A 21262-nucleotide genomic window follows, 5' to 3' on the forward strand; every position below is an offset into this window, starting at 1 on the left:
AGAGGCGTTAGGCTGTGTGGGGGCAGAAGGAGGCATTAGGCTGTGTGGGGACAGAAGGAGGCGTTAGGCTGTGTGGGGGACAGAAGGAGGCGTTAGGCTGTGTGGGGACAGAAGGAGGCATTAGGCTGTGTGGGGGCAGAAGGAGGCATTAGGCTGTGTGGGGACAGAAGGAGGCATTAGGCTGTGTGGGGGCAGAAGGAGGCGTTAGGCTGTGTGGGGGCAGAAGGAGGCGTTAGGCTGTGTGGGGGGAGGCAGAAGGAGGCGTTAGGCTGTGTGGGGGCAGAAGGAGGTGCATTAGGCTGTGTGGGGGCAGAAGGAGGCATTAGGCTGTGTGGGGGCAGGAGTTTTAGGCTGTGTGGGGGCAGAAGGAGCATTAGGCTGTGTGTTAGGGTGTGGGGGCAGGAGTTATTAGGCTGTGTGGGGGCAGAAGGAGGCATTAGGCTGTGTGGGGGCAGAAGGAGGCGTTAGGCTGTGTGGGGAAGAAGGAGGCGTTAGGCTGTGTGGGGACAGAAGGAGGCATTAGGCTGTGTGGGGACAGAAGGAGGCATTAGGCTGTGTGGGGGCAGAAGGAGGCGTTAGGCTGTGTGGGGGCAGTTATTAGGCTGTGGGGCAGAAGGAGGCGTTAGGCTGTGTGGGGACAGAAGGAGGCGTTAGGCTGTGTGGGGGCAGAAGGAGGCGTTAGGCTGTGTGGGGACAGAAGGAGGCATTAGGCTGTGTGGGGGCAGAAGGAGGCGGCTGTGGGGACAGAAGGAGGCTTAGGCTGTGTGGGGACAGAAGGAGGCGTTAGGCTGTGTGGGGGCAGAAGGAGGCGTTAGGCTGTGTGGGGGCAGAAGGAGGCATTAGGCTGTGTGGGGGGCAGGAGTTATTAGGCTGTGTGGGGGCAGAAGGAGGCATTAGGCTGTGTGGGGGCAGAAGGAGGCATTAGGCTGTGTGGGGCAGGAGTTATTAGGCTGTGTGGGGGCAGAAGAAGGCATTAGGCTGTGTGTGGGCAGGAGTTATTAGGCTGTGTGGGGGCAGAAGGAGGCATTAGGCTGTGTGGGGCAGAAGGAGGCATTAGGCTGTGTGGGAGCAGAAGGAGGCATTAGGCTGTGTGGGGGCAGGAGTTATTAGGCTGTGTGGGGGCAGAAGGAGGCATTAGGCTGTGTGGGGGCAGAAGGAGGCGTTAAGCTGTGTGGGGGCAGAAGGAGGCGTTAGGCTGTAGTGGGGACAGAAGGAGGCATTAGGCTGTGTGGGGGGCAGAAGGAGTTATTAGGCTGTGTGGGGGAAGAAGGAGGCGTTAGGCTGTGTGGGGGCAGAAGGAGGCATTAGGCTGTGTGGGGACAGAAGGAGGCGTTAGGCTGTGTGGGGACAGAAGGAGGCGTTAGGCTGTGTGGGGGCAGAAGGAGGCGTTAGGCTGTGTGGGGACAGAAGGAGGCATTAGGCTGTGTGGGGGGAGGCAGAAGGAGGCATTAGGCTGTGTGGGGACAGAAGGAGGCATTAGGCTGTGTGGGGACAGAAGGAGGCGTTAGGCTGTGTGGGGGCAGAAGGAGGCGTTAGGCTGTGTGGGGGCAGAAGGAGGCGTTAGGCTGTGTGGGGGCAGAAGGAGGCATTAGGCTGTGTGGGGGCAGAAGGAGGCGTTAGGCTGTGTGGGGACAGAAGGAGGCATTAGGCTGTGTGGGGGCAGAAGGAGGCATTAGGCTGTGTGGGGGCAGGAGTTTTAGGCTGTGTGGGGGCAGAAGGAGGCATTAGGCTGTGTGGGGCAGGAGTTATTAGGCTGTGTGGGGGCAGAAGGAGGCATTAGGCTGTGTGGGGGCAGAAGGAGGCGTTAGGCTGTGTGGGGGAAGAAGGAGGCGTTAGGCTGTGTGGGGACAGAAGGAGGCATTAGGCTGTGTGGGGACAGAAGGAGGCATTAGGCTGTGGGGACAGAAGGAGGCGTTAGGCTGTGTGGGGGCAGAAGGAGGCGTTAGGCTGTGCTGGGGACAGAAGGAGGCGTTAGGGTGTGGGGGCAGAAGGAGGCGTTAGGCTGTGTGGGGACAGAAGGAGGCGTTAGGCTGTGTGGGGGCAGAAGGAGGCGTTAGGCTGTGTGGGGGCAGAAGGAGGCGTTAAGCTGTGTGGGGGCAGAAGGAGGCGTTAGGCTGTGTGGGGACAGAAGGAGGCATTAGGCTGTGTGGGGGCAGGAGTTATTAGGCTGTGTGGGGGCAGAAGGAGGCATTAGGCTGTGTGTGGGCAGGAGTTATTAGGCTGTGTGGGGGCAGAAGGGGGCATTAGGCTGTGTGGGGGCAGAAGGAGGCATTAGGCTGTGTGGGAGCAGAAGGAGGCATTAGGCTGTGTGGGGGGCAGGAGTTATTAGGCTGTGTGGGAGCAGAAGGAGGCATTAGGCTGTGTGGGGGCAGGAGTTATTAGGCTGTGTGGGTGCAGAAGGAGGCATTAGGCTGTGTGGGGACAGAAGGAGGCGTTAGGCTGTGTGGGGGCAGAAGGAGGCGTTAGGCTGTGTGGGGGCAGAAGGAGGAGTTAGGCTGTGTGGGGACAGAAGGAGGCATTAGGCTGTGTGGGGGCAGAAGGAGGCATTAGGCTGTGTGGGGGCAGAAGGAGGCGTTAGGCTGTGTGGGGACAGAAGGAGGCGTTAGGTTGTGTGGTGGCAGAAGGAGGCGTTAGGCTGTGTGGGGGCAGAAGGAGGCGTTAGGCTGTGTGGGGGCAGAAGGAGGCATTAGGCTGTGTGGGATGGTCTGTTGGATGTTTCAGATTCAGACCCATTCTGATATGATGAATTGCTTACAAAGATCTGATTAAGCATTTACCAACGTTTAGGACGTCTTTTTTTTGTCTTTATTTTTGGTGCAGTCTGGACCGGCCTTGATTTCAACATCTAAGGATTTCAATTTTGGTCGGACCTGGGCAAAATCTGAATTAATAATAGACGTCTATGTTTGGTTAAGATTTTGTCGGATCTGGACCGGCATTGATTTCAACATTTACAGAAGTCCAGTCCGGACCGGCGTATATTTGGCCCAAACATAGACCTCTATCAGATTTGATCTGGTCCGGACCGGCCTTGATTTGGCACAAACATACACGTCAATCATTGGTTCAGATTTGGTCTGGATCAGACCAAATCTGAACCAATTAAATGCATCTACGTATGTTTCACAAGTTTGGACAGTACAGTACAGCACAACAGAGCTCAGTAGAATACAGCAGAATACATTACATTATACCAGTGGTTCCCAAACAGTGATGGGGCGTGAAGGGTCGGCAGGCAGGGCACAGGGGTCCTAATCCAATTAAATAAATAATAATAATTATAATTTTAAGGAACTCAGTCCGGCTTTCAAATGACTCTTGAAAGTTGTAATCGTAGAAAGCACAAGGTGCAATTTCAAAATTGGGTAGTGCATCATCAGTTTTTCTCTTGTCATGTTAGTCATTGAATACCTTAGAAAGTTATCTATAACTTGTCAGAAACGTTTTTTAGCTAGGCTTTTCATCCCATAGAATTGGTTGTAGTGTTTGAGTCACTCAACTATCACATGTATAGAATTGCAAGAAAATGAGCTTTAAAACATCAAAATGTTCTCTGCACCCCATGACAAAATGCGTACAATTACAGGAAATAAGCTTTCAGCCTGCAAAATGTTCTCTCAGCCAACAAGAGGGGTGGGAACCGTTTGTGTCATGAACAGTGCTTGTGCCCATAGAAATACATCTGGTGCACAGGGGTGCATGGGATGTTCCCCAATGCTGGAAGGAGGGCCTGAGTGAAAAAGTTTGGGAACCCCTGCATTACAGTACAGTACACAGGGCAGTAAAAGTAGAGTAAACTATACTGTACTGTACTCTACTGAATAAAACGCTACTGTCCTGTACCGTACCGTACTGTGATGTTAAAACTTGTGAAACATAGCCTAGAAGTCTATGATTCCTTCAGTTTTGGATGTGGTCTGCAACGACCTAAATTGGTACTTGTTTGGGGGCTGAGCTCCTTAGAATGATATTCAGCATGCTTTGCAATTGCTTGGTTATACATTTGCATTTTGGTCAATCAGTAGATGCTCTTATCCAGAGTGACTTACAGTCAGTGCATTCAACTAAGGTAGATAAACAACAACATATTGGCTGACAGTCATAGCAATAAAATAAGTATTTGGTAACCATTATTGAGAATGTTATTCCAGTTGAAGTGGTCTGTTGGTTTATTCTTTAAATTGGGACGTCATTACTGCCAGATTTAAACCTTTTGAAAAATCCCCGACTGGGCTATATTTAGCCAAAGCATAGATGTTTATAATGGGTTCAGATTTGTAATTGGATCTGACAGGTGGAAGCAAAAATAAATACTCTGTTACAATTTTCAGTTGGCTCCTCTTTCCAATATTAAATGGCTTGAAAAAATATATTGTGATATAACGCTTACTTTATTGAGAATGTATGTGTAATTTAAATTTCGCCATAGAATAAATGACAAAAAAAACGTATTGGCAAAGTCATTTTGTATTTTCAACATCTGGAAAATATGTATTTTCGATGTCTTTTCATCTTTCATTCAGCACCTAAAATGCACCGTTGATGTCAACGTCTAGACAATAATTCAGAAATATATGTTTTACTTCATTTTGCTTTCTGGGATAAGCCCAAAGAAACCGTTGATAATAAGGGTTAATGGCCTCTCCATATCTCTTGACCTTGTTATTTATCGTCATATTTAATTCAATATGTCCCAGTAAAGCATGCCATCGACAGGATAACCAGATATCCAGCCAGCCTCAACCCACAATATTCGAGTGTGCATGGCTGGGGTAGATGTGTAGTGCTTAAAAGTAGTGAGTACATACATAGGGAATGGGCTATAGCCAACCCATCAAGACACACGGCATTTTTTCATCCCATGACAGTTGAGGCATGATTGCAAGAGGTGGATGCCGTCCCGGTTTTAATCATCACTGTTATATAAGAGCCAATAGGGTGTGAAGAAGGGCGGAGCACACCATTCTACGTCTGGCAGCTGCAAAATAGAAAAGGTTTAGCCCACAGTCACAGTCACCTTGCTGCAAATAGACAACCATCACTATAGCCGAATGCAAAGAAAGCAGAATGGATATCTACATGTGCGATGAAGAACAAAATTGGATGCAACACCGGGGTTAAAAAACATGTAAGATACGGAGTGGAGTAAAAACCTTTTTGTGAAATAAATATTGAAAGTAATTCAGGTTTTTCTATCAAATCATTGGAAGAGGTTTTGGAACCATGTATCATGCCTTTAATTTCCCAATGACTGCGGAGCGCAGTCGGAATAAGGAGCGCCTGGAGGCCAGTCTGGCCGGACTCGGTGAGCTGGAGCTCAGCAAGCAGAGGCAGGAGTGCCTGGTCCTCGGTGCTCTGGCTCTGGGGGAGCCCATGCTCGAAAATTCCATAAGGAACGAGCTATCGGGTTTCAGCAGCTGGGGGCAAGAAAACTTGACATTGAGACGTCAGCTGGTAAGAAGTTAGAGAGATGGAGGTAGTTTGAACATTGTTGCTTTTTTTTGTGGCAAATAGGTACGCAAATATACTTCGTGGAAACATCGTTGTAGTGCGCAGAATGGTTATTTGCCCAGGGTGGTCGGTCGCCACCGCGATTAACCCCCACCACCAATGCTTTGTCGACTACCGGTTAAAAAAGTAGTATTTTATATAGGTTATGTAGCGTATTACATAGCCTATATAAAATACGACTTTTTGCCGTTAGTGGACAATGCATTGGTGGTGTGCGCCTATTGTTCAGCGACGACACTTATCTGCAAGTTACTTAACTTGATTAATGGTATCCCCATCTGAAAGGATCTAATCGTTCCCATCCTTCGGGCGCAGATTTATACCTTGGAGCAACGAAATTGGGGGGTGGAGCGGTCCACCGTTTAATTACCCATTGTTCCCTGCATGGCCCTACATGTATGTGGTATTTTACTTAGCAAGTGTTTATACCAATTAATTCGTTGACTTTTCTTTTTAAAATTCGTCTATAACGGGAGATGATGGACTATATAAACAGTTACATTTCTATTAAATCAATGTTGACAGGCCTATGTCTTTATGTGATATTAATAGCATAGCATCATATATAATGTACATATGAGTTATGAGGCACGTTTCTTTCGCATGTGGAGATTTTCGACGTCCTTATGGGAACTAGCCTATGATTATGCTGCCAGAAATGGGCGTTATCCGTGTCCCACCACTCAAATGAGTAGGCTATCACCACGCGTATAGAGAATCCGGCCATCCAACCGATGTCATCCCAAATAATAATAAAAATATCTCTAGCTATCAATGACGGCAACTATTACACACGCATAGCATTAGCCTATTATAGAGCTAATGGGCTTCTGTAAAAACTCAAACCTCTTCAAATAATACATATTTTCTTTTGAATGAATGGGATGTCACAATTTTCTCCTTTTGCCCAACTTTCTCCCTCTATCCTCTAAAATACACGCAGGTTTAGTAGCCTTCAGACTACACTACACCATCGACTCGCACACGTCCCACTGTCTTCAATAGAAAGCTCATATAAAAGAGGGTGAAAGCAATTAAATCAGCCACCTTCCTCTCCTCCAGTCTCCCCCGCGTTCCTCTCCTCGGCCGCGGCCCAAACAATGGGCGCATATGGAGCAGAATACTAATGAACCCAAGGGCCTCGGTGCGCAGACAGGGGAATCATGCCGCAACTTTAAAAACACAACTGAAACAGATCACCAATGAGTTGTCAACGTAGAGCAAACTGTCTCTGCTTCGAATGGGATGGTAAAGACTATTTCTTAGACTGTGCGTGGAGTGACTGAGTACCCCTAAATGCTGCATATTTTCTCACAATGTGCAGTGCGCATTTCATCAAGTCATTCTGGTCGGTCCATTAGAGAGATCTGTCATTTGGATCGATGGATATTAACTACATTGTCTATCCAAGCATGCAAGTAATTACACAGAAAATTCCTTGGGGAGTATTGGTTGGAGAATAATCTGACATCAAGGTCTGATTGAACCTCCTCTATTCAGCTCATCTACCCAACCCAAACATCACTTCTCCATGTTCACCACTGGACCCAATCTCATATTGCATGTAGAGAGTCAATGTTGTGTGGAGGCTTTAAGACAGGTTCACACAGAAGCAACTGACAGTTCCCTGTTTATAATGACCCAGTGTGAAGTTGCTGACGGCCATGCCATGCCAGACAGCAGCTGGTAAAGCACAAGACATTGACCCCACTCTGAGACACCCTGCTGTGTGTGTTTGAAGATCTCAATCATTAGCTAGCCTTTGTGTGTGTTCATATTCACTGAATGGGCATGTGCATATGTGTGTGTGTGTGGTGATTTTGGCATGTCTACGACGTCCTGTGCCCATGTGTCTTCCATAGAGGGCAACATCATTCGTGAGACTACCCCTCTCAGCGGTGAGTGACTGATGTCTGGGTGGGTGAGAGCTGCCTGGGCCTGGGGCTTTGTTCCCGTAACATCCCCCTTCTTCATTAGCCTAGCTTCCCCCTGAGCTGGAGGCTCTTAGCAGATGTGTCACCTGAGCACTGACTGACTGATTGGGAAGTCAAGCTGGATAGAGTCCATTCAGAGCCAGTTGTCCCTGCTGAGGAGGCAGGCCACTGACGCCAGAGTGTGCAGCCTGCATGCCCCATTCATGCCTGTTATGTAAACATGGTGTGTGTGCATGCGTGTATGTGTGTCTGTGTGTGAACGGTGGCTTAGTCAAGCGGTGGAGTAGTGGGGGCCAGGGTGGTATTGTATAGCAGTAGTTTCCGGCCTCCCACGGTCCTCTCCCTTTGGTGCCAGTCACAACATTGCTTTAATTATAGTGGGGCTGTGTTCCTGATTCCATGGCTCCCCGGCTCTCTGCCACAAAGCTGCCTGGCTGCTCCCCTTCCCATCCCCCTCTCTAACGGAGAGAGCACAGGAGGCAGTCAAATAGTAATGATGACAGGCAGTGTGCGGTATGAGATCTGGGAGCCAGGAGGCGTCAATTAATAATGCAGCAGAATCAAAGTTATTGCATGAAAGGGAGCCCGCTTGAGATCCCTCCAGAGCTACACACTCTGGAAGTCAGCAGTATGTTGACTGTATGTTTGTTTGTGTGTCCTCAAATCTTTGTTTGTGTTCTGTGTCATTACGTTTTAATAAGCCAGCCTTTCACAGTGTCTGCTAGTTCTATCCGTGTGAGGATAGCTTGGCAGAGGACCTAGGCCTAATGATCCATTTTGTGAAAGTGTGTCACGGATAAATTGATTTCCAATACACTGTTTTCCTCTCTCTTTTCCTCTCTCTCTTTCCTTCCTTCCTCGTATTATTTATTTTGTTCGGACTCAGGTAGATATAAAAACCTAGAGATCTCTTCCACTCTCCTATTAGGAACCACCATAATACAATGGTTTTGTATTTGATATTAGGTTAGTGGCAGAAAACATCTCTCCAATAGGTTTTATTGCATAATGAATGCTTAGGCGGACAGCCTGGCTTGGGTCTTTTGCCTGTTCATAAACACAGCGCCGCTATCAAACTGATCTATTCTAATCTGTCTGAGACAAAGCACCCAGAATCCCAGCAATTATTCCAGCGCTGCTGAGTGACCAAAAGAACAGCCATCCTGATGACCAGATATGGTGCTGCTTGTTGTTTTTTTACTCAGTGTCGATATGAATAGGAAAGTTGAGATCTACAGTATGTGGAGTGTTTTTCTACTCTCTAGCTCATTATGTTAGCTTTCATTGGTATGATGCTGGTTTGGCTCATGTGAAGGTTGGCTCCTTGTAATGCCAAAATGACAGGCTGTATTTTTCATTCATCTGTCACTGCACGCTCCACATACTGTATGCTCATTTAATTCAAGGAAGAATTTCCACTCCCCGCCACACTGCTGGAACCTTGGTAACTTTCAATGAATAATTTGCATCCCAGCAGTGTACAGCTACATCCTTTTTTAAGTAAGCCCCCCCCCCCCCCCCGCCACACAAACACACACACACACACACTCAGAAACACTCAGACACACTACACACACACACAATCAGACACACTACACACTCAGACACACGCACTCAGACACACACACACACACACACACACACACACTCTCTCTACAGTGAAGCGTCTCCTGTCAGTTGTCTAACAGCCTCTCCATCCCCAAGACTCTGTAATGTAGAGTGTCACATCATTTTGCTTACATCTGTTAATTACATAATTTAATGTAGCAAAAGTCAGAACAGGCAAAAGGAAGTGTGTGTGCGTGCTGGGGAGGCCATGCATAGTGTGTGTTGACTGTGAGTACTCAGATGACCTGAAATTGCCTGGCTGATTAAACAACCCCCTGGTGTATGAGATGTGTGTGTCCTGCTGCATGTGCATCCACAAAAATAACATCTCGACACAGTTCCCACTACAGTGAATTATTCATGTTCCAGCTGGCTGCATCCTCAGGTATCTTACATAACTGGGATTGGGCTATAGTAGCATGCATGCAGCTATGCACACTGATGTGTATAGGCCTATACTACGACCACTATCCAAAGGTGTGAATAAAACATTCTGTATAAGGTTATTTGTTTAAGGTTAATGGTGTGTTTTGGTCATCCAGGTAAATGTATGAAAAATGACTACACTTGGTCATAATTCACATTGACTTATAAATATGTATGTCTAGTGTGTGTTATCATGCCAGCGTGTTGGTCTGTTTCAGAGGGCGCTCCAGAGCTCCCCCTGGGGGCTAATGCTGGCACTGGAACAGCAGGTTTGTGAGCTGAGAGTGGACACAGATGATGTCACCAATGAGGGGACCCAAGGTGACACGATGGACAGTCGGCCCAGCTCAGGTACTCCTCATGCAGCCTGGAGGCAAAATAAATGCACACCTGTTTAGGCAAGGTGCTGGCTAGCAGAGTAGAATATTTGAAAAAGGACAGGAGAGCCGCACACTCTAGGAGCTCAGATGCAATAATTTCATAACCTAATAACTAATGTTTCGACAGACAAGCTGTCTTCATCAGGGTACAATGAAGCAATAAGGCCCGACGAGGTGTGGTATATGGCCAATATACCACAGCTAAGGGCTGTTCTTAGGCACAGTTCTTAGCCGCTCATCCATATACAGTGGGGAGAACAAGTATTTGATACACTGACGAAAAGCAGAACTTAATATTTGGTACAGAAACCTTTGTTTGCAATTACAGAGATCATACGTTTCCTGTAGTTCTTGACCAGGTTTGCACACACTGCAGCAGGGATTTTGGCCCACTCCTCCATACAGACCTTCTCCAGATCCTTCAGGTTTCGGGGCTGTCGCTGGGCAATACAGACTTTCAGCTCCCTCCAAAGATTTTCTATTGGATTCAGGTCTGGAGACTGGCTAGGCCACTCCAGGACCTTGAGATGCTTCTTACGGAGCCACTCCTTAGTTGCCCTGGCTGTGTGTTTCGGGTCGTTGTCATGCTGGAAGACCCAGCCGCAATCCATCTTCAATGGTCTTACTAAGGGAAGGAGGTTGTTGGCCAAGATCTCGTGATACATGGCCCCATCCATCCTCCCCTCAATACAGTGCAATCGTCCTGTCCCCTTTGCAGAAAAGCATCCTCAAATAATTATGTTTCCACCTCCATGCTTCACAGTTGGGATGGTGTTCTTGGGGTTGTACTCATCCTTCTTCTTCCTCCAAACATGGCGAGTGGAGTTTAGACCAAAAAGCTCTATTTTTGTCTCATCCGACCACATGATCTTCTTCCATTCCTCCTCTGGATCATCCAGATGGTCATTGGCAAACTTTAGACGGGCCTGGACATGCGCTGGCTTGAGCAGGGGGACCTTGCGTGCACTGCAGGATTTTAATCCATGACAGCGTAGTGTGTTACTAATGGTTTTCTTTGAGACTGTGGTCCCAGCTCTCTTGAGGTCATTGACCAAGTCCTGCCGTGTAGTTCTGAGCTGATCCCTCACCTTCCTCATGATCATTGATGCCCCACGAGGTGAGATCTTGCATGGAGCCCCAGACCGAGGGTGATTGACCGTCATCTTGAACTTCTTACATTTTCTAATAATTGCGCCAACAGTTGTTGCCTTCTCACCAAGCTGCTTGCCTATTGTCCTGTAGCCCATCCCAGCCTTGTGCAGGTCTACAATTTTATCCCTGATGTCCTTACACAGCTCTCTGGTCTTGGCCATTGTGGAGAGGTTGGAGTCTGTTTGGCTGAGTGTGTGGACAGGTGTCTTTTATACAGGTGACGAGTTCAAACAGGTGCAGTTAATACAGGTAATGAGTGGAGAACAGGAGGGCTTCTTAAAGAAAAACTAACAGGACTGTGAGAGCCGGAATTCTTACTGGTTGGTAGGTGATCAAACACTCATGTCATGCAATAAAAGCAAATTAATTACTTTAAAATCATACAATGTGATTTTCTGGATTTTTGTTTTAGATTCCGTCTCTCACAGATGAAGTGTACCTATGATAAAAAATTACAGACCTCTACATGCTTTGTAAGTAGGAAAACCTGCAAAATTGGCAGTGTATCAAATATTTGTTCTCCCCACTGTATTTATATGTACATATTCTCATTCACCCCTTTAGGTTTGTGTGTATTAGGTGGTTGTTGGGGAATTGTTAGATTACTTGTTAGATATTACTGCACTGTCGGAATTAGAAGCACTAGCTTTTCGCTACATTCGCATTAACATCTGCTAACCATGTGCATGTGACCAATACAATTTGATTTGATATGGTTGGTATATTGATTGATTTGGTATATTGGCCATATACTTTTTCACAAACTCCTGAGGTGCCTTATTGCTATTATACACTGGTAACCAACGTAATTAGAGCAGTAAAAATAAATTATTTGTCATACCTGTGGTATATGGTCTGATATACCACGGCTGTCAGCCAATCAACATTCACTGCTCAAACCACCCAGTTTATAATGACAAACACAGTGGGTCACTAGTTTATATAGTTTCAAAGGATACACACAGGTGTGTGTAATTATGGCCAGGTGTGGCTTGATATCATTGGTTAATTTACATATATAAATAGAACATATAAAAACACGAATGGATAGCAAACAATCATAGATACAGTTTGTTGAGGGCATTTAGCTGTCCCCAGTTTCCCTTGAAAACAGTTTTCCCCTTTAGCCAATTTTGTCGAATCAAATATGGCTGAGATGCAAAGAAAATTAAATGAAAGGGTGTACAAAAAGGGTCAGATTAATACTGTCATTGAGAAAATCCAAAACAAATCGAGATATGATCTCTTTCAAGGACAGTCTCACAAAAGAAGCATTCTTCCGTTCTTACTACTATTCAAAGTGCTCTGAACAAATTAAGAGAATCGTTCACAAACATTGACACATTCTAAGATCCGTTGTCAGTATCGGTATTGTGTCTTTGGACCCTCCCTTGATAGTATTCTTGCGGGGCAGAAATCTCAGAGATCAGTTGGTAAACTCTGATTTACCACCCCAAAATACCCTTCCACAACATCTATTTACACCTCTACCGGATGCAAACTACAACTGTAATGGCTGTGCTCAATGTAATGGCACTTACAAATGTAGATCCTTCAAACACCCCCAAACAGGAAAACAGATCCCAATCAAAGGTGTTATCACATGCTCCACTGAGGCAGTTATTTATCTTCTAACTTGTCCTTGTGGTAAAAATTATGTGGGTAAAACAAAGCGCATAGTAGCACCAGTAGGTGCAAGAACTCAACGTACTGTACCCAGTAGCAGCCCACCTTTTGGAAGCAAACCACTCTATTTCATAACTGCGTTAAATCCGCATGGAACTCGGCATCCTCCCTAGGTGAGGGGGTGACCTTGACAATGTATTGTTAAAAAGAGAGGCTGTCTGGATTTTTAAGACCTTTGCTCCCTTCGGTCTCAAAGTTGACTTTGATCTGAAGCCATTTTTGTGATTATTGTGATTTTGTTCGTTGTTTTACGTGTCAATTCATAAACCATGTGCCATGGAATCAGCACATCGAAAACTATTTAGCAATTTATATGGCACAGCTATCAAATTTTTGGTCCGTAAATGAAATTGGTATATGTTTGTATTTATAACAATTTTCTTTAACCATTTATGGTCTTTAATTCAGGGCTGACAGACAAGTTCCTTACTTATTCCCCTTCTACTTGCCTCTTCCATTTTTATGTTAATGCTGCAATTAGTTGGTTGTAATTTTGGGTAGAGCGTTTCCATATGTCTGTGTTAACTGCATGTGTGACAACTCCACCAGTCCTATTTATGATATAATTTACAAAAATTATACCTTTAGTATATTTGAGTTTAACGTCTCTTTGGTAGGGGGCAGTATTTTCACCTCCGGATGAAAAGCGTGACCAAAGTAAACTGCCTGTTACTCAGGCCCAGAAGCTAGGATATGCATATAATTGGTAGATTTGGATAGAAAACACTCCAACGTTTCCAAAGCTGTTAAAATAATGTGAGTATAACAGAACTGATATGGCAGAAGACCTGAGAAAACATATTTTCATGTGGCTGTTTTTCAACTCAATGCCTAAAGTGAATCCAATGGGTTAGGAATCAGATTGCATTCCTATGGCTTCCACTAGATGTCAACAGTCTTTAGACATGGTTTCAGGCTTTTAATTTAAAAAACGACGAGTAAAAAGCCAATTTGGTCAGAGGACAGAGGAAGTATGCAGACCTGATTTGTGCGCCGTTTGTTATTTTTCCTTTCTATTGAAAACGGGATTGTTCGTTTGAAATATTATTGATTGTAAAGACAATAAACAACCTGAGGATTAATTATAAACATCGTTTGACATGTTTCAACAAACTTTACTGGTACTTTTAGTATGTATTCGTCTGCCTGTTGTGACCGCCTTGGAGCCATTGGATTACTGAACAAAACACGCCAACACAACTGAGTTTTTGGGACATAAAGACGGACTTTATCGAACAAATCAAACATTTACTGTGTAACTATGAGTCTTGTGATTGAGACCATATGAAGATCATGAAAAGTAAGCGATACATTTTATTGCTATTTCTGACTTTAGTGACTCCTCTACTTGGCTGTTAAATGTTTGTATGCTTTTTTACACGGGGCGCTGTCCTCAGATAATTGCATGGTATGCTTTCACCGTAAAGCCTTTTTGAAATCTGACACAGCGGCTGGATTAACAAGAAGTTAATATTTAAGCCGATGTATAATACTTGTATATTTTATGAATGTTTATTATGTGTATTTCTGTATTTTGAATTTGGCGCTCTGCAATTTCACCGGATGTTGGCCAGGTGGGACGCTAACGTCCCACATACCCTAGAGAGGTTTTAACCACAATATTCGTTGTATTATTTGTTCTGTCTTTTCAGGAGGATTAAAATTAAATTGCAACCAACTTTCTAAGGCTTGTTTTTTTTTTTTACTATATTTTGGAGATTATTTGGTTTTCAAATAACCCGAAAGTGAGCAGTTGTAATCTGAATAAAGGGAAAAAGATCATTATTGAACATGGGGTGAGACATTCTTAATTATTTACTAGAGAACCATTTCAGATTTAAGTATAATTTTAGGATGACTGATGCCTTTAGTGAGAGGTCTAATGCTTTAATATTTAATCATGTCTGCCCTCCGAATTCATATTCGTTATATAAATAGGCCCTTTTAATTTTTGTCTGGTTTGCCGTTCCAGATAAAATGGAATATCTTTTGTTCATATAATTTAAGCAGGTCACTAGGTGTAGGCTAAACCATAAGCAAATATGTGATATGACTAAAGAGTTAATCAGGGTTCTTTTTCCACAAATAGACAGGTATTTTCCTTTCCATGGTAGCAATATATAATCTATTTTTGCTAACTTTCTATAAAAATGTATTGGAGTGAGATCATTTCTTTCTTTCAGGATTTGTATAGCGAGTACGTCCACATCTCCGTCAGACCTTTCTATTGGGAAACTACACGGTAATGTAAAAATTTGTTTAAAACCAGAGAGGTTAGCAAAAGTATCTAAATGCTCTATGAGGCTGTGGAGGGATTCTAATTGTGGTTTTAAAAGAAAACATGAATCATCAGCGTACAATGACACCTTTGTTTTTAAGCCATGGATTTCTAATTCCTTAATATTATTGTTGGATCTAATTTTAACAGCTAACATTTCAATGGCAATAATAAATAGATGTGCCGATAGTGGACAACCTTATTTTACTCCTCTTGACAGTTTACAACTTTCTAAGATGTAGCCATTATTTACTATTTTACACCTAGGGTTACTATACATAACTTTAACCCATTTTATAAGAGATTCTCCAACATTTTAATATTCTAGGCATTTATATATAAACTCCAGTCATGCTTTATCAGAAGCTTTTTCAAAATCAGCTATGAAAACACTGAAGTGTAAGAGTTCTCCAATTTTTTTAATGGACTGGATCTTTATATACAGTGGGGCAAAAAAGTATTTAGTCAGCCACCAATTGTGCAAGTTCTCCCACTTAAAAAGATGAGAGAATTGAATTTTCATCATAGGTACACTTCAACTATGACAGACAAAATGAGGGAAAAAATCCCCTGTTCACGATCCCCTTTATCCAACTGATATAGTATCACCTGTTACTCTGCTTCATTCATCAGCTTATAGTGTGTATCATTGAGATGTAGATAATACGTGGAATATATTGTTATACTGCATGTAACTCTCAGGTATTTCAGCAGTACATTGTACACTACCAGTGGTAGAGAAAGTACCCAATCGTCATACTTAAAAGAGTCAATAACAAAAGTTTATCTCAATACTTTGTTATATACCCTTTGTTGGCAATGGCAGAGGTCAAATGTTCATCACAAGGTTATCACACACTGTTTCTGGTATTTTGGCCCATTCCTCCATGCAGATCTCTTCTAGAGCAGTGATGTTTTGGGACTGTTGCTGGGCAACACGGACTTTCAACTCCCTCCAAAGATTTTCTATGGGGTTGAGATCTGGAGACTGGCTAGACCACTCCAGGACCTTGAAATGCTTCTTATGAAGCCACTTCTTCGTTGCCCGGGCGGTGTGTTTGGGATCATTGTCATGCTGAAAGACCCAGCCACGTTTCATCTTCAATGGCCTTGCTGATGGAAGGAGGTTTTCACTCAAAATCTCACGATACATGGCCCCATTCATTCTTTCCTTTACACGGATCAGTCGTCCTGGTCCCTTTGCAGAAAAACAGCCCCAAAGCATGATGTTTCCACCCCCATGCTTCACAGTAGGTATGGTGTTCTTTGGATGCAACTCAGCATTCTTTGTCCTCCAAACACGACGAGTTGATTTTTACCAAAAAGTTATATTTTGGTTTCATCTGACCATATGACATTCTCCAATCTTCTTCTTCAGACGGGCCTGGACATGTACTGGCTTAAGCAGGGGGACACGTCTGGCACTGCAGGATTTGAGTCCCTGGCGGCGTAGTGTGTTACTGATGGTAGGCTTTGTTACTTTGGTCCCAGCTCTCTGCAGGTCATTCACTAGGTCCCCCCTTATGGTTCTGGGATTTTTGCTCACCGTTCTTGTGATCATTTTGACCCCACGGGGTGAGATCTTGCATGGAGCCCCAGATCGAGGGAGATTATCAGTGGTCTTGTATGTCTTCCATTTCCTAATAATTGCTCCCACAGTTGATTTTTTCAAACCAACCTGCTTACCTATTGCAGATTCAGTCTTCCCAGCCTGGTGCAGGTCTACAATTTTGTTCCGGGTGTCCTTTGGTCTTGGCCATAGTGGAGTTTGGAGTGTGACTGTTTGAGGTTCTGGACAGGTGTCTTTTATACTGATAACAAGTTCAAACGGGTGCCATTAATACAGGTAACGAGTGGAGGACAGAGGAGCCTCTTAAAGAAGAAGTTACAGGTCTGTGAGAGCCAGAAATCTTGCTTGTTTGTAGGTGACCAAATACTTATTTTCCATCATCATTTGCAAATAAATTCATAAAAAATCCTACAATGTGATTTTCTGGATTTTTTTTCTTCTCATTTTGTCTGTCATAGAAGTGTACCTATGATGAAAATTACAGGCCTCTCATCTTTTTAAGTGGGAGAACTTGCACAATTGGTGGCTGACTAAATTTTAAAAAATCCCACTGTATACCACTTGGATCCTGTTTCAGTAATAATAAAATCAGACCTTCTTGTTGTGCGTCCGATAATCTACTGTTTATATAGGAGTGGTTAAAAATGCTAATAATGGTCCTCTGAGTATATAAAAAAAAGTTTGATATACTTCCACTGGTATGCCATCCAACCCTGGAGTTTTCACAGCCTTAAAGGCTTTAATTGAATCAAGAAGTTCCTCCTCTGTAATTTGGCCTTCACATGAGTCTTCCTGTACAGATGTTAATTTTACATTATTAATAGAAAAAAAATCCATACAATTAGCTTCGGTTCGTGGAGATGGAGGAGACTGGAACGAAAACATATTCTTAAAGTACTTTACTCCCTCTTTCAAAATATAATTCAGTGAACCATGCGTGACTCCATCATTTTTAACATGTATCAATAGAAAAATGTTGGTAGCATTTCTATGTTGAAGATTGAAAAATAATTTGGTGACCCGCAGTGTTTGTCATTATACCTGTCACGCCCTGATCTGTTTCACCTGTTCCTGTGATTGTCTCCACCCCCTCCAGGTGTCACTTATTTTTCCCAGTGTATTTATCCCTGTGTTTCCTGTCTCTCTGTGCCAGTTCGTCTTGTATGTTAATCAAGTCAACCAGCGTGTTTTCCCGTACTCCTTTTGCTATTCTCTTTTTGATACTCTTCCCGGTATGGCCCGTGCCTGACTCTGGACTACTTTCCTGCCTGCCTGATCATCCTGCGTGCCCTGACCTTGATTCTGCCTGTCCTTTTGGACTCTGAACTGGTTTTGACCCTTTTTCCTGTCCACAACCATTCTCTTGCCTTGCCCTATTGGATTAACAAATATTGTAAGACTCCAACCATCTGCCTCCTGTGTCTGCATCTGGGTCTTGCCTTGTGTCATGATAATACCCTGATGAAGACAGCTTGTCTGTCGAAACGTTGGTTATTAGGTTATTAAATTATTACATCCGAGCTCCTAGAGTGTGAAGCTCTCCTTTTATTTTTCAACTTCTTATGCTACCACCTGTCAATGTCTGACCTCAGAACTTTAACCCCTGAACCACATCAGAGGGGCATGGGGTACTTCTATTTTTCTTAATGTAGTAACACAATTTTTTTTTGTTTGACTCATGTTCTGTATATTTTCTGTAATACTCTTTTTACATTAATTGTGGCCCTATATTTCTTTGAAGTACATGTATAATGACTTTAACATGTCATTAGTTTTAACAAATGTTGTTTGTATGCCCTACTTTCTGCTGTTATTGGTTCTGTGATTTGTGAAAGAACCGAGACGTAAGAAATTAGTTTGTCAACATATGTTTTGAGAAAGCCTGAAAGAGCCGAGGTCTAATGAGTGACGTCATCTGTGTTTCCCAGGGTTCTATGAGTCGAGTGAAGGCCAGTCTCCAAAGGGGCATTCCTGTCCCTCTGAGTTCCCAGAGCCCCCCTCTGGCTGGGGCTACAGCAGCACAGAGAGGCACCAGTCTCTGAGTGAGTTCAGCTCACTCTCACTATCAACAGCTCTCTTTCAACCCCAATAGGGTTCATGGTATCATAGCAACAATACCATGGGCTGTCTTTACTTTATTACATTGTTATTATAGTTGCATTAGGTACTGGTATCAGTAGTAAAACAAACACAACTTCTCTCTGTGCTCTCCATCTACAGAAGATGCCCTCCAACTGACAAGTGAGAGTCTGATGGAGCCAGCCCCTCGTGCCACTGTGCCCCACTCCATCTCTGCCCCCTATCCACCCCTGGAGGGCATCGCTGAGGAGGTGACGGCTGAGGAGCCCTGGCAGTGGGACCCACACTCTGCCCAGGGTTGGGAGGACCAGGCCACTGAGGAGGACTTCCAGCAGGCTCTGAGGATAGAAGGCTACATCCTGGGTCTCATCCATCGCTACGCGTTCTCACCCCGGCCCTGCATGCCTCGTACCAGCCTGGGGCCTGACCCCTCCATCTCCTCCTCATCCAGCATTAACAGGCAGAGCAGCCTGCAAAGGAAACCCCCTCTTCACACCCCTGAGCACTGCATCCCTGACCCACAGGACCTCTACCCTGACCGTGAGTGCCAGGCCTGGGGGTGTGACCCTCTAGACAGGGAGGCGTGGGGGGGAGAGGCCCCATCCATGGAGGTGGACTGTTATCTGTCTTTACCCTACCCTCACTCCAGACCTCACTCCCTGGCCGGGGGGCATCCACCCTCCCTGGACCCCCCTTGTGGAGCAATGGACCCTTGTTTAAGTAGTGAGTCTGATTCCCCCCAGCACTACCCACTGTCCCACTCCCCAGCTTCACATAAACACCTTGTCAGAGCGCAGTACATTCCTGGGCAGGCATGCCACGCCCCTGTACTATTCTCACACTATCCTCCAGAATACTCCCCCTCACATTATCCTCCAGAGCCTTCCAAGCCCAGCCAAACCTTTGTGTCCCCAGACCAAAGCAACTCAAAGGCCAGGGCCACGGGGAAGAAGAGTCATGAGGAGGGACAGAGCTCCAAGAAGCATGACGACAGGACCTGCCGCTCCCAGTCTGAGAACAGTTTGATGGGGCAGAGGGCTTTCCCTAAGCACAGGTACAGCACAGCCGAGCGCCCCCAGCACCAGATGTGCCAGGGTCCACACACAGGCCCCCAGCACAACAACACCGCTGGGGGGCAACGCTGGTGCTCCACCTTGGAGCTCAGCCAGGAGGAAGGGGAGACCCAGGGTGAGCAGGCCCACAGATGCCCACCTCGTAGGGTCCGCTACACCCAGGCCTGCTCTCATGTAAACCCCAACCACCACTCTCAGGTCCATGCCCAGCCTCGCCTCTCAGAGTACCCGGAGAGAGCACCTCTGTGTCGGGGAGAGGAGGGCCGTGTGCAGGCTGCCCCTGGGGAGTCAGAGTTCAGCATGAGTGAGGTGTACTCCCCTGCTTCCAGCTCCCTCTCTAGTGACTCCGATGAGGGGGGGCTGGTGTGGCCCCAGCAGCTGCCCCCTTGTCTGGCCCCCTCCTCTTCCTCCTCTTCCTCCTCACCTCAGGCCTCCTCAAAGGACTCCACGCAGCCCAAGGCCTTTGTTAAAATCAAAGCCTCTCATGCCCTGAAGAAGAAGATTCTGCGATTCCGCGCCGGCTCTCTCAAAGTCATGACAACAGTCTGAAAATATGTCAGTCACTGATTGTTTCTACTGCCCATATCCTGCACAGTCTGATGGGTCAACCTACATCACCTACAGTTCACACCCTAACGTCTACCTCTGCTGGTCCGTGCAGCATTGTCATAAAATCAAAAGCTATTTTACCGTCAGGAAAAACTCAGATGTCTGTAACTGGCCTAAGATCAGTATCATGATGTCATCTAGCTAAACCACATTTCACCACCAGACTGTGCATTAAAACTCTGCATTAACCATTCATTTGTTTATGAAAGTCATCCACTGATGGTAACACTGCCATGTCACATATGGACAACTGAAAGTGAACCGCTACCTCTCCTCTCTCAGCTGCACCACCACCACCTGGACCTGAAGCCCATTGTCTGTAGCACTGGCCCTGTTGCTGACTATAGTGAGGGGTCAACAGACTCATTTCTGTAAATACCTACCTGTGGCCTTGTTTGTATGAATGTAGTTTGTAAATAAAGATGTTGTGGTCTTTTAGGCCATGTGATTAATTTGACACTTTCTAGTATTCAACCTAGAATAGTGGACTCCAGAATGCCTGCTGGATATTTCTCACACATAAATAGTTATTTTCACATTAGATCTTATTCAGAGCTGATCTGATTGATCAAAGACCAATTAGTGACAAAAAATATCAGGATTGAGCTGCCTGTTAGACATAGCCTCTCTCTGGCAGCCTAAACTGCTTTCAGTGTGCTAATTGTATAACAGAAAGTGTACATCACCCCCCCCTGTGGTGTATCAGTAAAACTGCTTTAAACTTTGCTCAGAACATCTGCTGCATATTTTCATGTACCAAGATATGAAAATATGTTCATTCTAAGATGTTGTACATGATTGAGAGCATAGTATATTAACCCTAACCCAGGCCTTAAGCTTTTTATTTCTATTAGTTTTTTATATCCCAAATGAGAACCCCCTCATCTTTAGGCAAGCACAGGGCACAGAGCACAGAGCTTGTGAATGATAAATCATTTGGTCACACTTTATTTGGA

General features: G+C 45.0%; 1 protein-coding gene across 1 annotated transcript; it reads left to right on the forward strand.

The window, feature by feature from the left end:
• The first annotated feature begins 5030 nt into the window (after positions 1-5030).
• LOC115137596 (dapper 1-A-like) lies at positions 5031-20709 on the forward strand. The gene is made up of 4 exons (XM_029673915.2): positions 5031-5454; positions 9698-9830; positions 18474-18587; positions 18766-20709. Exons 1-4 carry the CDS (start codon positions 5224-5226, stop codon positions 20244-20246), a joined length of 1959 nt encoding a protein of 652 aa, XP_029529775.1. The 5' UTR covers positions 5031-5223; the 3' UTR covers positions 20247-20709.
• Positions 20710-21262: the final 553 nt, after the last annotated feature.

The sequence above is a fragment of the Oncorhynchus nerka genome, linkage group LG11 (genome assembly GCF_034236695.1).
Source record: "Oncorhynchus nerka isolate Pitt River linkage group LG11, Oner_Uvic_2.0, whole genome shotgun sequence".
Taxonomy (NCBI): domain Eukaryota; kingdom Metazoa; phylum Chordata; class Actinopteri; order Salmoniformes; family Salmonidae; genus Oncorhynchus; species Oncorhynchus nerka.